General features: G+C 48.2%; 1 protein-coding gene across 1 annotated transcript in view; it reads left to right on the top strand.

Annotated features, from left to right (window-relative positions):
- EIF2B5 (eukaryotic translation initiation factor 2B subunit epsilon) overlaps positions 1-16,535 on the top strand; it is a 27,128-nt gene extending 10,593 nt beyond the window's left edge. The window contains exons 11-16 of the mRNA XM_034781443.1: positions 1,086-1,193; positions 1,930-2,020; positions 3,226-3,349; positions 11,788-11,913; positions 13,501-13,611; positions 14,661-16,535. Coding sequence (XP_034637334.1) covers positions 1,086-1,193; positions 1,930-2,020; positions 3,226-3,349; positions 11,788-11,913; positions 13,501-13,611; positions 14,661-14,726 — 626 coding nt within the window. The 3' untranslated portion in view covers positions 14,727-16,535. The remainder of the gene's footprint in view (positions 1-1,085; positions 1,194-1,929; positions 2,021-3,225; positions 3,350-11,787; positions 11,914-13,500; positions 13,612-14,660) is intronic.

The raw sequence follows: 16,535 nt of genomic DNA, 5'->3' as shown, positions 1-16,535 counted from the left end.
GGATCATCTTTTTGTTCTGTGTTTGTGCAACACCTAGCACAGGGGAGTCCTGGACCATCGCTACGGCTCCTAGATGCTGCAGTAAAACAAATAATAATTCGTATCTAAGGTCATCGAAGGTGGTGTCTTGAACCAGCTGAGGAAGTCTCCCCAAGCAAAGTGGTGTATAGTCCATTACTGAGATGTCAAAACTCAGGTTAGACAAAGCCCTGGAGAAGAGGGAGTGGGGGGAACAACCTCGGGTTAGAAATCTGACACTCCAGCTGCGTGGGGAAATCCCATCCCTCTCGGAGCCCTTGTTTCAGAGGCAGGCAGATGTCACTGCCCCAGTTCTGCTAAGGACATGTCTGGAAAACTTCCTGCCCAGCCATAAAAGCTAGATACATTTTATTGAAGAGAAAAAGAAAGGCAGCTGAGATTCTGGAGCACAATTAGGGATGGATCCTGTGGCCAATTCCATCGCTGCCAAACAGAGACGTCCATGTTATAATTGTGGGATTCGGTGGCATGAAGTCTCCCATTGAGCTCCGTGTACAGTACGGTGGATATGGATGCATTGCATTGACCAAACGCTCTTCTTGTGGTCTTCAAGATGGTCCCAGATCTTGCCTCTTCTGCTCCAGCCTTTTGTCTCACAATAACAAACTTCAAACCCGTGTCTGAATGATGGAGGGAGCCCATTACATTCCAGGCACCGAGCTGCTGCTGTCGCCCCTCGGGGATGGGGGGCATGTATGTTGATCATTATTTTCCACCAGAACTGCTCAGCTCAGAGGCTACATCTGTAAGGTTCCAGCTCAAGTGAGAGTCCCTTGCTGCTGGCATTGCTGGCCTTGCAACGAGTGAGCAGCTTGGCTGGGAGGGAGACTTTTGCTTTCATCATTGACCCAGGCTGCCTGCTCCTAGGGATCCAGCAAGGCCTCTTCAAGTTAGTGGCAGGCCCCACTCGGTGGTTATGGACGTCTGGGTCTGGAAGTAGCAAATCCCAGACAAGGATCGCTTGTTCAAACCTGCCTGGATTCCAGCCTGCAGCTCCTCTGCTTTCAGGGTTGCCCCTTAAAAGGTTACGTTTTCCTGTTTACCAGGCCCCACCTTGAATCCAGAGGAAGAGAGTGAGACAGAGAGTGACCTGAGTCTGGGCTCCGAGCAGCCAGACAGTCGGACTGCTTCTCCTCAACTGGATGACATCAAAGGTGAGAGGCCTGGGCCTAGAGGGAATGCTGGGAGCGCCAGGGAAGGGCCCAGAGCTTGTGGGTAGTGGGGTGAGCCCTGTGCAGCTGTGACTGTGTGCACTGAACGTTCCCGCCTTGCTCCAGCTCACGCCTCCCTCTTCAGAGGCCCCCAATCTTCCTGGCCAGCATTTCTCTTGTTCCTGTTACAGTTCTTTGATATTCTCTTCCATGCTGTTGCCTGGTTAGTACGTGCCTAGGGGCTCAGGTGAGAAGGTTGAGAAGGACTTTCCCTCTTCCTGACCAAAGGCTGTTTGAAGCTGTCTTTGTCAGAGACTGTCTTCCCTTTCCACAGTAGTTTATTGTGGTAATTTTCCCCCTGTTGCACATCCAGGAAGCCACAAGATGTGTTTGGGCTTGTCTACATGGGAAAGTTTTACTGGTATAGTTGAGCCTACCCTGTTGCCTGAGTCGCTTAAAACTTGTCTGCATACAGCCCTGGAGAACACGTGGTGCAGTAGGAGACAGTCCTGCACTGGTGCCTAGGAATGAAATTAGTGGGATCTGGCAGGTCTTTACTTTTGTACATGCTCTACAGTCACTTACAGGTGGAATAACTGTGGGCATGTGTTGGGTTATGGAGCTCCTTAGTCGGCTTGTCCCTGCTCCTGTCACGGGGCTGGTTTCTCTGTAGTGAGAGATGCTGTTTGCTGGACTTCTCCCTCTCCTATCTAATGGCCTATTCTTGCGTTGGTGACAGTTTTCCAGAATGAGGTTCTTGGTACCTTGCAGAGGGGTGAAGAGGAGAACATCTCCTGTGATAATCTGGTCTTGGAAATCAACTCTCTCAAGTAAGTGGTCCCCCTGGAACTGCAGTGCCTGACTCTGAAGTGTCTTTTGTCTAGTGAGCATGATGCTAAGAGGTTTGAAAGGGGGGAAAAGAGAAACCATGTGACTAGCCCATGTGGTGATCAGTATCCAGTTAGTTTCTTCAGCAGTCGGGCATAAGAGATTGTGATAACTGAAGATAGTGACATGAGGCGATGCAGAGAGTGCTCTCGCTCCATAACCTCCCCAGCTAGCATTAGCTGCTGTTCCATGAGCTCTCGGGCTAGGGACTGAATATCCATTGGGTGCCTATGAAGGGAATGGGAGAACACCAGTCCTTTTAGAGCAAAGCCACACATTAGTTTACCCAGGGAGTTGCCACTCTCCATTCATTGCAACGTTCAACCAGCAAGTCCAGAGCCAAGAATCTGTGTGTGGTGTGGCATTTCCACCCTGTTTACACAACAGCTCGTGGGTTTTAGCCTTTGTGATATTCTGATCTGTCATTAGCTCTTGTTAGCATCTCCACTGCTAACATGCTTAGGGCAACCTGAGCTTGTACATGCTTTAGAATTCGCCTTCCAGCCTCCGCTGTCACTGAGAATAATTAGGCAGAACAAACCTGTTGGGCCTCATTAAAGTCCTCTCTCTACTGGGAGTAGACTATAAACTAGAGAGACAGACAAACCAATTGACTTTTTCCTGAGCACAGCTGGCAGTGCACCTAGTTTGTCTCCCAGGTCTGTGTAGGGGTGATGAAAGGTGAACAATAATGCTTATCTCACTTCGAAAGCTATCCAATTGGTGAGGGTTGGAGCTCAGGGTCTAATTGGGTGTGTTCTGCCTACCGCTTCTCAAGTACAAGTCTGTTTCTCTTGTTTCCCCCATCATATTCCTGCATCATACCAGTACACGTGAGTGTGCTGTCCCTGTCCAGGCAGCATGTTACATTCTGAAACTGGGTCTTCAGGAATGTGCTCTTTCATGAGACCCATTGCAATGCAGGCACGTTTCTGACTGCACGAATACACTAAACATGATCTTTAAAAAAAGACTTGGGCCCAGGGCTGGAAAGTTAACATTTAATGGAATTCTTAGAAATGGATGTCCTGCAATAGAAGAATAGACTTCAGTGATTTGCCATGGCTGGAGGCAGGATGCCAGATTGCACAGGCTTATGGTCCTAGAAGGTGTGTCGGTCTGACATCTTCTCCCCTTTCCCTTCCAGATATGCCTATAACATTGGCTTGAAGGAGGTGATGCAGGTGCTCAGTCAGGTGGTCATGGAGTTCCCATTGCAGCAGCTGGACACGGAGGTAGACCCCCAACACTACTGTGTAATGCTGATTCCTGTGAGTACACTTCCCCGCTCCTTTCAGCCTGCATCTATTTTCTGTTCTTCTACCGTGACGTGGTGTTTTAGAGAGAGGAGCCCTGGTCCTCCTGAGTTAAATTAGACTAGTCTCAGGCACTGTTACAGGAACAACAGATGGGCGTTCGCCTTTGTGCTGAGCACCGTACGTGAACGTGAATCTTAGAAGAGGGCTGGGGATGGGATAGAGAGTTCTGCGCTTGGCAGTCTCTTGGTTTTTGCGCTGGACACACCCTTCTAGCAAATTGGCATTGGAGCGTGGGGTTCAGAAGTGGGATCTGAAGGAGTTGGGAGGCTGCATGCAACAGCAGGGCAGTAAGTGGGGAAGGCACTTGTGGGAGAAGGACTCAGTAGCACACGGGAGTCAAGAAAGCCAAAGAGCAAGAGGCCTCAGCAGCAGCTAAAACTCAGGGGCATGGAAAATTAAGACGACTTCTTACCTGTTCTTTCTTGGGACTTCTCTCCTGGTGCTTAGGAGTGGCTCTAGGTCCTCCAGCCCCTTGCTGGCTCTAGGATCATTGAGCCTAGGGACTGGCCTCTCGTGAATTCAAGGGACTTGCTGGCTCATGAGCCTCCCTTGAGTCTCCTAAAGCAGTAAAATCACCAACGCCATTAACTCGACTTGGCAAAGCTCAGCTAGTGTCTGGCTTGGAAGAGACTTGTTTGTTTTAAGTAGCATGTGCTTCTTTCTGTCTCCTGTGAGCGAGGACTGGAAATATTCGCCCTTCCTCTGAGACTAGATCCAACAGAGGCACAGTCCTATTGGGGAAGTCACCGGGAGTACTCCTTGCCTGCGGTACATATCTAATACTGGTAACTTTTCCAGTGTCTACTGCAGAGACAAAGGCAGGACCTGGCTGCCTCTGAGTAAGATGCAGAGCCCTGCTCCACCCCTAGAAAGGCCCTGGGTGTATGTGGCTGTGGAGAAGGGGCTGCCATGTTACCTGCTGACCCTCAGTGAGAGCTTGTCCCAGGACCTCTGGTCTCAGTTTGGAGGAGGTGGACAGGTCCCTGCTGTGGCCTCTGATGCCTATTTGTGTGTGTTGGACTGAGTGACCCTCTAGTGATTGCAATGATGCATATATTAGAAGAAGCAAGTCTGGCTCCTAGCTGAATTGGATTGTCCTGCCTTTAGTAGGATATGGGGAGCAACAATGGGCAGCTCCTGTGTTTTCTGTGGGGGAGTGTGATTGTGTGGGGTGGGGGAAGAGACATTTCCCCAAATGGATCCAGACACCTGACTTAGTTCAGTTTGGGGGAGATGCCTTCGGTTGGAAATGTACAGCAGTTAAACAATTCAGTTCATACTAATTCAGTTCTCTTTATAAGGTTTAATTGAAAATGTCTCATTCCTCTTGGCCAAAATGTATCCTAATGAAAGAGGGGAACTGGGGTGCACACCGAGCAGATGCTAGACTCTCCTTGTATGTGGAAAGCAATACAACTGGAGAGTTGGATGCCTGAAGTCTGCTGCTGTTTGGGATCCTAGTTTGAATAAGATACAGCACCGTTCCTTGCTGGATCCTGCAGTGAGCTGCTGGTCCAGCAAGTGAGAGACATGGAAGCATCACTACAGCATCCTGTCAGAGGAGCAGGTGGATGAGGATGGGGCAGAGCCCAGGGGTTTTCCATTCGCTTTGCAATGAGGGGAAATGATAAGAAAACCACAATGATGATTGTTTGTTTGTAGTACAGTAGCACCTGGGGCCCCAGTCTAGGATCCGAGCCCTACGCTGCACAAACACACAACTGCGAGACTATCTTTGCCTCCGAGTATTTATGATCCAAGTGTAGGATGAGAAAGGTAAACAGCTTATGTTTGGTGTATATATTTTGTACATGTGTGTTTCATCATAGCAAAACTGACATGAACATTTACCAGCGTAGGCACTAAATCAGTTCCGCTCCCTTGTAGAATTTTGTAAGGTGGGTGTGTATGTATCTACAGCAGTGCTCTGTGTATTAAATATTAATACACTGCTTAGCTTTATCAAATGTAGATAGTGCTCTCTTACCTTCATAAGCAAGCTTGACATGGACACCCCCAGAAGCATTTAGCCAATTAAAGTAGCCAGCTCCCCAAGTCTTCCTTTGGAGAAGGCGGCCAACAGATTTCCTAGAGTGTTCTGCCTGGAACAGTCTTATGTACTGACGTCCTTACCTTGTGCAGAAAATATTAATGTGGGGTTTCCCCCACTGGAGATCACAACCGCTGGGGCAATGATGAGGTGTGTTATGGGTGGTCACACAAAAATATAAAATTATGAGTATGGAAAAATGGCAGTACATTTTAAAATGAGAAATGTATACATCATGTGAGGCTGGTGGTGATTGATTATTAATGTGTATTATGGAAGTGGCTAGGAGCCCCAGTCATGGACCTGTACCCCATTGTGCTACCGGTAGCTGCTGTACAAACACAGATTGACAAGACTGTCTCCCCCCACAAAGAACTTCCAATCTAAGTAAAAGACAAGAGACAACAAATGGATATAGACAGACAGAGGAGCTCAAGGGAACAATGAGACAGCAGTCAGTGTGACAGATGTTCGTCTCAGCACATCTGCTGCCTAACCATTGTCAGAGTTGTGTTTCTGTTAAGCCACCCCATCTTGTTATAATTTGAGAACCCCAGCTAGTGCTTTGGATATGCTAGTGTAGAATGAGAGTATAACCTGGATGTTCCTCATACAAAGTACTACAAGCCCCATTAAAACGTTACTTTGTATGAAGTGAAGTACCCACGCACAGACAGTGGCAAAAGTAGAATGCCAGACATGTCAGCTGAGCCTCACACAGCCATGTTGTATGTGTCGTTCAGTCGATTGTATCTCGGTCCCGGCTAAGTGGTGACAGAGAAAGATGGATCATTTGTGAAAGGGATGATGGCAAGCTGTTCGAGTGACAGCTCAGAGGAGGGGAAATTGTGGAACTACAGTGGTAGTTAAAACAACGAGGAGTCCTTGTGGCACCTTAGAGACTAACAGATTTATTTGGGCATGTTTATTTGGGCTGGGTCACTACAAAAAATAATTTTCCCTCTGTTGATACTCACACCACCTTGTCAACTGCTGGGAATGGGCCACATCCACCCTAATTGAATTGGCCTCATTAGCACTGACCCCCCACTTGGTAAGGCAACTCCCATCTGTTCACGTGCTATATATTTATACCTGCTTATTTTATTTTCCATTCCATGCATCTGATGAAGTGGGTTATAGCCCACGCAAGCTTAAGCCCAAAAAAATTTGTTAGTCTCTAAGGTGCCACAAGGACTCCTCGTTGTTTTTACTGATACAGACTAACACGGCTACCCCTCTGAAACCAGTGATAGTTAAGACATAAAGGTTTACGTTGACTTGAAATCATGGTGTGTAACATGTTAGGAAGTGCTGTTTTCCATGAGTTTGAAGCCTTCAATGTTGGCATAATGCTCAGAAGCCAAACACCCATCAGTGAAGAAATAAGCACAAGGTTATTTCTCAGGGAAAACATGAAGCCTCGAAAAATCAGTAAGACTATATTGCTCACACTGGCAGTGTCAACCCAAACACCCAGCAGGCATCTTATTTGGTATCTCTACAAATTGCACAACAGCATAAGGCATGTAATGTTGCAGAAAACATCATCCTTCCCCAGACATTAGACATGGTTATAATAATAATTTTAATGTAATTAATGGAGATATCCTATCTCCTAGAACTGGAAGGGACCTTGAAAGGTCATCGAGTCCAGCCCCCTGCTTTCACTAGCAGGACCAAGTACTGATTTTTGCCACAAATCCCTAAGTGGCCTCCTCAAGGATTGAACTCACAACCCTGGGTTTAGCTGGCCAATGCTCAAACCACTGAGCTATCCCTCCCCCCAAGTTATAGAGCCTGAAGCAGCTGCCAAGTTGAAGACGGTGCTTTTGCCACGTAACCCTGTTTGATGCAGTATTAGTGACATGGGTGAGGCTGTCCAAGAGCCATTACTTTCGGGAAAAGTTACTGCTTCGCAATTCACCATCATGAATCAGTCCGTGCGTCTGCTGCTGCCCGGCTTCTAGTGTTTGAGGTGTGTCTCCACTGGGTCTATGAAGCAGACTTTACTCTTTTATAAAGCTGGGCCGGGGAACAGCCCAGATGAATGCTCATCAGAGACCTTTCAGCCAAAGATCTCCACAGGCAGTGGGAGCATAACAATAGAATCTGCAGGGATGGCGCCAAGATGAGGGCAGGTAAGAACCACAGCCTGGTTGCACTTGTGCAGATCACCCCTCATGACAGCACTTTCCTACCCGGGTCTTGGGGAAGTGGAGACGCAGGTGAAGGAATATCTTTGGATCACAAACATCTTCATTCAAGCTGCTGTCAACGCTGCAGCACTGACTAGACCCAGTGCAGGATGATCTGATAGACCTCTCCTTTGCCAAGGACCTGAAATTAACTCCTGTCAAGAATGGGTCAGATTTTTGGCTGAAGCTGGGTAACTCCCAGACATAGATGCAGAAGTCATGAAAATTCCTAGTCCAGCCTTATATCTCTGCAAATTGTCTCTCTCCGGTGGTGGCAAACCCAAAGTATCGCAATCCTGGTCATTCTAAAATAACACGGTGTGTTGAAAATCTTTCATCTCCAGGCTAGCTTCATTCATCACATAGGATGGCAGGTGTATTTAGAACTTTGTGCTTCCTTTGTAATCAAAGTTTGCTTTTTGAAACTCCGTAATCATTTCTGGTATGTTCCAAAATTCTGCCTACTTATTGTTAATGGAAGGGGTCACAAAACACGTCTTTGCCTGGTGGTACTAACTGACTGCTGAGGTGCATTTGAGAGGAAAAAATTCCAAAGAGGAATAAAAAATGATGGTTGCAGGGGAGGGAGAAGTAAGCGTCAGCATTAAACATGTTGCCCATGGGTTAAAGTAGTTCCTGGAACTGTGCATGCTGCAACATCAGGACCACACTACCCTTGTGCCCTACTACAGATATTGTCCTGTGAGCCAGTCGTCATTGGTATAATATACAAATCATCCTACTTGTATTTCCCACACTATGGCGTCTCCTCTCCTCTGCTGGATGCTTGATGTCACAAAGACCCTAACATGTTCCTAATAGTACCTATTCCACCAGCAGAGGAGATGGAATGTGGCACTCCAGAGCCATTCATTGTTGCTTTCTGCCTTGGGCGTTGTTGTGGGTGCTCTGCATTCACAGCCTTTGCAGGCTTGGAAACTTGCTCAGGGTCCCCTGTGCGGCTGTCATGCTGCCTGGAGGGGCTCTTGAGCGAGAATACAAACCTCAGGGCAGACTGCTAAGAAGCAGGGCACAAACCCCAAACTGGTTGTGAGTTCTAAATACTTCGATTTCACAAACCAAGTAACAAATGTAAACTCCTCAGGCACTATCCAGCCTTAACATGGAGTCTCAGACAGTCCCCTTAGGCATTCGGATCTAGGCAAGATTGACTCTGTGATAGACGGTCACTTTACACCCAAAATTACAAAATATTCAGGTTGCTCCCAATCCTAAAGGACCAGTCACTACCCCAGGTCAATTTGCACTTTAGATCTCACACCAAAGACGACACTTGTAGCCAATCCTGTAATAAACTAACTAAAGGTTTATTAACTAGGAAAAATAAATGACTCTTATTTACAAGATTAAAGCAGGTAATCATCCACACACGAGTTAGTCAATTTTCAAAAGGTAATAGCAACTTCTAGTAAGCAGACTCTCCATGTCCTTTAGGGCGGGGTTCTCAACCTTTTTTCTTTCTGAGCTCTCCCTCCACCCCAACCTGCTATAAAAACTCCATGGACCAGCTATACCGCAGCAGTCCTGTGTGATGGGGCTTCGGCTTTCTGCCCTGGGCAGAAAGTCTAATGCTGGCCATGCTTGGCGGACCCCTTGAAACCTGCTGGCGGACCCCTAGGGGCCCCCAGACTCCTGGTTCTCAAACCATTGCTTTAGGGCTAACCCAGGCAAAACAGCTGGGGATTCCTTGCATATGCTTAGAAATCCTTGCCCCGCAGAGTTCAAGCAGCAAAGGTATAATACATTTGGCTCAATGGGTATTTTTATTCCCTTCCTCCAGCGTTCAAGCTGTGATGGGATGAGGGATTGGGCTCTTACCCTCTTCAGGGCTGTGGATTCAGTAGTACATCCTGATAGGCAGGAGACAACGCCATCTGTAGGAATCCAGCATTTTGCATTAGGGGATTTCCACCCCCACCCCCCCACCCCCGTTTGGTAAGTCACGTAGTTTCAGAACAAACATTTTACAGTTATAAAACAAACACTTTATATCCCACGTTATAAGGTAATACTTGAGGTTATAAGTGAGGTTAATGCGTGTGGCAACATAGAAGCATTTCATAAAATCTAAACACTCTACACATTGATATAAATCCAATACCTATCTTAACAATCCTACACACAAGTGAGCCAGACTGGTTTCCTGCTATGCATTTGTCAGTGTCCAGTGAGGCCTAAAGGGCCTTGGCATGAGCTGGCACCTGGTCTGCCAGTGTCACAGTGGCATTGAAGAGGTCCGAGCTTTCCAACTGGCAAAGATGCTTCCTCCCAGGAGTTGGTGGGAGAAGTGTCAGTGATAGAAACTAGCCACGTATGTGGCTGAGGGAGGTCTTTGCCCAATGCTCCTGAGAAGTGCCTATTGCTGCTGTACCATCTCTACCCAGTGGGCAGACCTGTTCATTCTCTGAGGGGGCTGCTATCCTCAGAGCATGGTAAAAGAGTATGTGTAGTTTCATAGGCATGCAGGGGAACTTGGGGTGCGCTAACTTAGCCATTGGTTTGTCTCTTGTTAAATTAACCCTTTAAAAAAGAAACAGAACTCACTGACTTTAACGTGCTGTGGGAAGCAGGATGTTTATGGGAGCTGCACACCCTGGCTCATTGCGCAATCAAGCAGGCAACTTTGTGTTCAGTTGTTCTCTTATTCTAGTGCTATAAAACAGGTGCTCAACAAAGGGTCTGTGAGCTGGTTTCAGGGGGCTGCGGGGCCGCGCAGTTGAAGCCTGTGCCCTGATCCCTGGCACCCCTGTGGGGCTGAAACTGGGAGCAGAGCCATGGGGAGCCCCAGCTCCCGCTGTGGGGCTGGAGCCCAAAGCTGGGGCACTCCTATGGGGCTGAAGCCCAGAGGCCCCTCCCCGCCGCCTGATGGCTGAAGTCTGGAGCCCCCCAACTCCCCTGCCTGCCACTGGACCCTGGAGTTTTTATAGCATGCTGGGGGGACCTCGGAAGGAAAAAGGTTGAGAACCCCTGCTGTAAAAGCTCTTGTGGTTTGGGATCAGGATGCGCACCTCCTGCGCACTTTCCTCCCCAAGCCCAGACCCCCATTTCTCAGCTAGAAACACAGCACAAAGCACTGAGCGAGAGGTTTAATGAAAAATAAACCTTGGGGAGGGATCAGCCAGTAACGTGACAGCTTCCTGCGTCTCATCTCTCCTCCCCCTTTACCTGTAACAGATTCTAGCGGCGGCTGCAGTGTCCTAAGAAGCTTCCAGACAAACACACAAGCAAATGGGGACTGAGCCTTTGGGAACTTCTCTTGTGCTTTTGTTTTGGAGGCAGCCCATCTTGCTGCCTCTGCCTGGACTCAGACAGAGGGGACGGACAGTGGGCAGGCAGTGGGACAGTGACTAAGGCGATGTCTACTCTAGCATGTCCGTTGGTAAAACGTTTGTCGCCTAGGGGTGTGAAAAGACACCCCCCCCCCCCCGACTGACATAAGTTACACCGACAGATGTGCTGGTGTGGACAGCGCTGTGTCTCCTGCCGACATAGCTACTGCCGCTCGTTGGGGAGGGTTTAATGATGCCGACGAGAGAGCGCTCTCCTGTCAGCACAGTGCAGCTACACGAGAGCCCGTGCAGCGGCACGGCTGCAGCAGTACAGCTGTGCCGCTGTAAGGTCTCTAGTGTAGACATAACCAAAGGCTTTGCTCTATTTATAGTAGTTGCTCCTTTTCAGTTACACCTTCTCTAGCTGCTCTGCGGAGTGATCATGTCCCAGGCTCAGTGATGTACCATTGTCTGCTGTGAAGTGACATCCTTTGAGTTCCCTGCTCCCCTGAACTCATTTGTGATAATACCTACCACTCTAGCCATAGCTCCTAAAGCACTTCAGCAAGATAGTTACACATCCTCTTCGTGCTACAGACAGGAAAACACGGACACAGAAGTGGACTTGTCACTTGGTCACCCCAGCTGCCCCCTTAACTTCACTCAGCTCTTGGGGACAGTGTTGTGTATGTAATTAGATGGTCTGAATGATGGGAGAGTGGCTTTCTACAATGCTTTGCTTCCCCAGACCAGTCTGTTCCCACTGAGGAACTGCATTGAACATGCGCATATCTGTATTTAAAGGTCTCATAATCCAAGAGCCTTTGTTCTTTACTCTGATTCCTCCTGCAGCTGTTGAAGAAGTGGTCCCCAGTGTTTAAGAACTACATAAAGCGGGCATCAGATCACTTGGACGCCTTATCTGCCATTGAGGAGTTCTTCCTCGAACATGATGGCCTCCACACATCCATAGCCAAAGTAAGTTCCTCACAGTGGCAAGGACTTCTGCTTCCCCTAGCTCAGTAGTGAATTGTGGTTTGTAGGTGCCATCAGCTTGTCCTCTATCAGAAAAGGAAGGCTTGTGTGTCTGTTGGGAAGGGTGGGTGAAAAAACATCTATGAACATGATTAAAATCTCTCCTCTGTCTGCCCAGGCCTCTAACTGAGCCCTGCTATGGAGGAGTACTGGTTGACATGCAATCTGGAGCTGCTATCTAGCAGTATCTAACCCAGAGGGACCCCTTCCATGGTGCTGTAGTGGAGGGGAGTGAAGGAGAGGCCAGTTTCACACTCTGAAGGCACCCAAACCCACCATCTTGGACCCAAAAGCGAGGGGGTATAAAATAGCTTTTGTCACACTTACAGATGGGAGATAGGCAAGGCTGGAAAGAGGGTGGGATTTCGTATTCAGGTTGAACTGGGTGGAAATCAATGAACAAAATGAAGGTAGTGTGTGGGTGATCTGCTTTTCCACTGTAGGTTTCAGTCCTGGAAAGTGTTAAATGCACGTTTCGTACACACACACACTCCCTCTGTTAATGGATTATTTCTGCCATCTAAAATTGCCGCTAAACTCCCCAATTAGAAATCTTTCCATGAATAATCCCTCTACAAGTGCCTGCACAACATTACGCCCGTCACTTCCAGAAGAGAGCTGTCCTGCAAATCTGCCTACACCTTGGTTCCCCAATAAGGAGGAATCTTATCTCATGGTACCAGTGCCTCTAGCTAATGGCACGAGCACTTAGCCTGGACTGACGCCAAAAGCCTTCAACTCAGTAAACCAAAGTGTCCTTGAATGACAGAGATTGTCTGGCATGTATCCATCGTTCTAGCCTGGCTTTCCCTGGTGGCCAGGAGTTGAAGTGACACTTCGTTACTGGAGCTGGCACATGTAGCCCAGCTTCTGTCAGTCCTCTGCCATGAGGAGACTGACTGCAAAGTGTCTCGTCAGGTTGAGCACAAAGGGGTGATGAGGCCCCCCAAGCAAGAGTGCATTAGCATCCTCCCCTCATCATGGCGTCAGGCAAGAGCTTGGTTCTACAAATGTTCAATTGCATTTGACACCCACTAGAAGGCACCTTTTAGCAAAGGCCGTGCAGGGTTGCGTTGCAGATGTGACAACCAGAGTTAGGAGTGGCTGAACCGCATTCATGCTCTTCCCTACTGCAGCTGCCAGAATTATGCGCATCTGGGTCTGTGGACACAAGAGGTTCCTGAAAGATCCATTTTGGTGCTTGTTATTAGTGTGCTTTACCAAGGAGGGGGAGATGACTTTGTGGAGTCCCCTTGGGGTCCTTCATTGCTTTCAACTCCTAAATACCCCTCCCGGCATCCTTGGAGTTGAAAGCCATGAGGGGAGCTCTGATTTGGGCCTTGTGTGCTCAGAGCTACCTCACCTCAGAGGCTCAGTGTCAGCAGGGAAAGTATGGGTATTGGGAACAATAAAAGCACAATGATATACACTCCGTTCTCTCCCACTGAGGCTTGTGGTGGGAGTCCCAGATTGTCATACACAGTCTTTTACTGTTCTGTTGCCCCATTTATGGTTTTCTGATTGGTCCAGGTGCTGATGACCTTTTACCAGCTGGAAATCCTGGCAGAGGAGATGATTCTCGTCTGGTTTTCTCAGCGGGACACATCTGATAAGGGCAAGCAGCTTCGGAAAAACCAGCAGGTAAGTCCGACCTTGGGGCGGAGGTGGTTCTGGTAAAGCTGGGTTCTCAGCAAGGCAGATAATGAAACACAATGCATTGGCTTACGGCAGCCCAGCTTGGCTTTCTGCCATGTTCTGCACAGCCAGAGTGTTCTGGTTGTGGTGAAGGATGAGGTAGTGGGAGAGGGAAATATTTACTGAGAGGTGCTCGAGAAATTGCTGGGATCACCCTATGCTCTGAGTAATGGAGAAGCCTCTCTAAGCTAGGCAACTACTTGAAATGGGCTTCAGGGAAATGAACTATCACTCCTTACACATTTCCTTTGAAGCTACTGTACCTTGCTCTCTCTTCTCATCCATTTGCATGATTCACTGGCACTACTGAGCGGCTTGGTATCAGAATAGCCCTTTTATAACTGGCTTGTGCTGTAACAAGCATAAACCTCTCCATCGGTAGGAACTCTGTATCCGGATGTGGCCAAGCCCAGTTCCAAAGCCGTTCCCGCAAACGGTACAGAAAGAAAACCCTCTTTGAGGAAGAGACCAGATTTGCTTAGTTTAGAGCCCATGGGAAGTCAACTCCCTTTATAAAAACCTGTCAGTGCCTAGAGCTGCTTATTTCAACAGGGTTCAAAAGGCAAAATGCGCTAAGTACATCCCCTCAGAGCAGTCCTGCTGGGGGTAGGTTTCTCCTAGCAGCAGCTTTCCTTGCACTGCCCACCTTTTGTGCTTCTTGTAAATTAGGTGGAGCTGTCATGCCTCCTTCTCATGAGCCTTTGATGGAACAACTCTGGGTCCAAACTTCCCTTCTCCCAGGCAGACTTTTCCTCTTTTTATTAGGGTTTTGGGGGTACCTTGGCCATGAGGAGGCCTCCTTTGTGGGTTCCAAACAGTCTGTACTGCCCATACCACCTGGATTTAAGTGTCCGTTTTTAGGTCTGTTTTCCCTGTTCCTCGGCCTCTCCCATCTAATGTGGAAGTGGTCAAATGCTGAGAAACTGCAGTTGTCTCATTAAAGTAGCTGTTTTCCAGGGTTTATTTCTCCTCATCACATTTCATTGTCCTTGCAGCTTCAGAAGTTTATCCAGTGGCTGAAAGAGGCGGAAGAAGAGTCGTCGGAGGGCGACCAAGACTGACCTGGCAGCCTGACATGAGAAGAGGCACTCCTGCTGCCCTTAGAGGAGGAGGGAGGGATTTCTTACTGGCCAGGCTTTGCCTGGCAAGGTGGGCAGAGCAAGAGCAATGCCGGTGCAGGGTGCATAGGTGTGGGACCTGAAATCAAAGTGACTGACAATCCCATCGTTAATTGTTGTGTATTCCCAGCCCCCCAAATGGCATCTTATGTGGGATAGTCACAGCACAGCGTGAGAACCACAAGGGAAAAGCAGGAGACACTAACGTCCAAGATCCCTCTGTGGCCTGTGTATGATGTATTATAAGCTATCCATTGGGAGCCACTCACTCCTAATGTAGCGGTGACAGGCATATACATATAAATTCCATGTAAATCTAACTCTTGGGGTTTGAACCATTTCTGGTTTGTGTAAATGTGGTCATATGACCTGGTTATTTGGAGTTACTGTTCATGGAGCTGTAAAGAGGCCAATGGACAATTCATTCCCACTCACTTGTGGAGAGCCCTTTCTGAAGGGCTGGTGGACAGACATGGCTTAGTCATCTAAGCACAGGACTGGCCCTCAGGAACTCCTTTGGCAGGGGAAGGCACAGTTGTCAGAGGAAGCCCAAGGCATTTGGCAGCCTGGAATGAGAAGAGGCACTTATGCTTTCTTTCGAGGAGGGAGAACCTCTTACCATCAGGCACACCTGGCTAGTTAAAATCTTGGGTCTGACATGGACTTGCACTGTGATCGTAGCAAAACTATGTTATCTTTCTGCATCTGTTTCCCTTTCTGTAAAGTGGGGCTAATACTCACTCTCCCACCTCACCGGAGGGCTAGCTAATAACGGAAACACACTTAGGGAATAAAGTACTGTATAGAGGATTATGCCCCAGATATGACCTACCTTCTCTGTCCCCCTAGTGGCTGGTTCTTTGGGTGAGTTTTTATTTTAACTTAGAAAAGGGAACAGATGCCTGACACTTGTTAAGGCCCCTGGTTCAGGGATTTGCATGGTTCTGAGTGCGCAAGCTGCGACACCAGACGTTCTCTCGTCCTGCTTCCCATGCTAGCGACAGTTAGACACACTAGCTCAAGCCAGGGGGTTATTTATTTATTTATTTTGTTAAATCCTAGCTTTGCTTTTCTCCTTTGGGGGGAAAACTATGGATCAGCAACTGCGGGATAATGCATGGGTGTGCAGCAGGAGTGAATGTGTGTCCTTTCCATCCATCCCTCTCCTGCACCCTCCTCCATGCTGGTAATAGAGCCTTCAAGAGCAGCATTCTTGTAAATGTCATTGTGCCACTTCCTGCCCCTGTTCTCCCCCAAGAATGGAGCAGATCAGCTGACCCCTAATAGGTAGGTCATATGTTAAGCATGCTGACCTTGCCACTGTCCTTTTAGGGGGGGGGGAGGTGTGGAATAAATTCTATGGGGGGGATACATTGAAGCTGCCCACTCAGGATTTTTTTGGCCATTAGATGATGCCACATATTCTAAACGAGGGGACATTGATCTGTGGGGGAGGGGGTCAGAAAACGCTGCCTCTTAAAGATGGATGTTGGGAAGGGGGCAGACTTGAGCTCTCACAGTGTCCGTTGCCAGGACTGCATGGAGGCCCTCAGCTTCTGGCATGACGGAACCCAGTCTTGTAAATGTTGGGGAAAATAGCTGATATTTGAACTTTCTATATCTGCCAATATTTAATTCAGGGAGTGATTAAAAACATCCTGGTGTAAAGAATGACCTCTCTCTCCTCTGTTTACTTTGAATAAATGTCTCTGATCATGGCACAAGCCTGAGCAGGGCTCATACATAGTCTAA

This window comes from Trachemys scripta, chromosome 9, assembly GCF_013100865.1.
Source record: "Trachemys scripta elegans isolate TJP31775 chromosome 9, CAS_Tse_1.0, whole genome shotgun sequence".
Taxonomy (NCBI): Eukaryota; Metazoa; Chordata; order Testudines; family Emydidae; genus Trachemys; species Trachemys scripta.
Note: the sequence above shows the minus strand (reverse complement) of the source record. Positions and strands in the feature narration are given on the sequence as shown.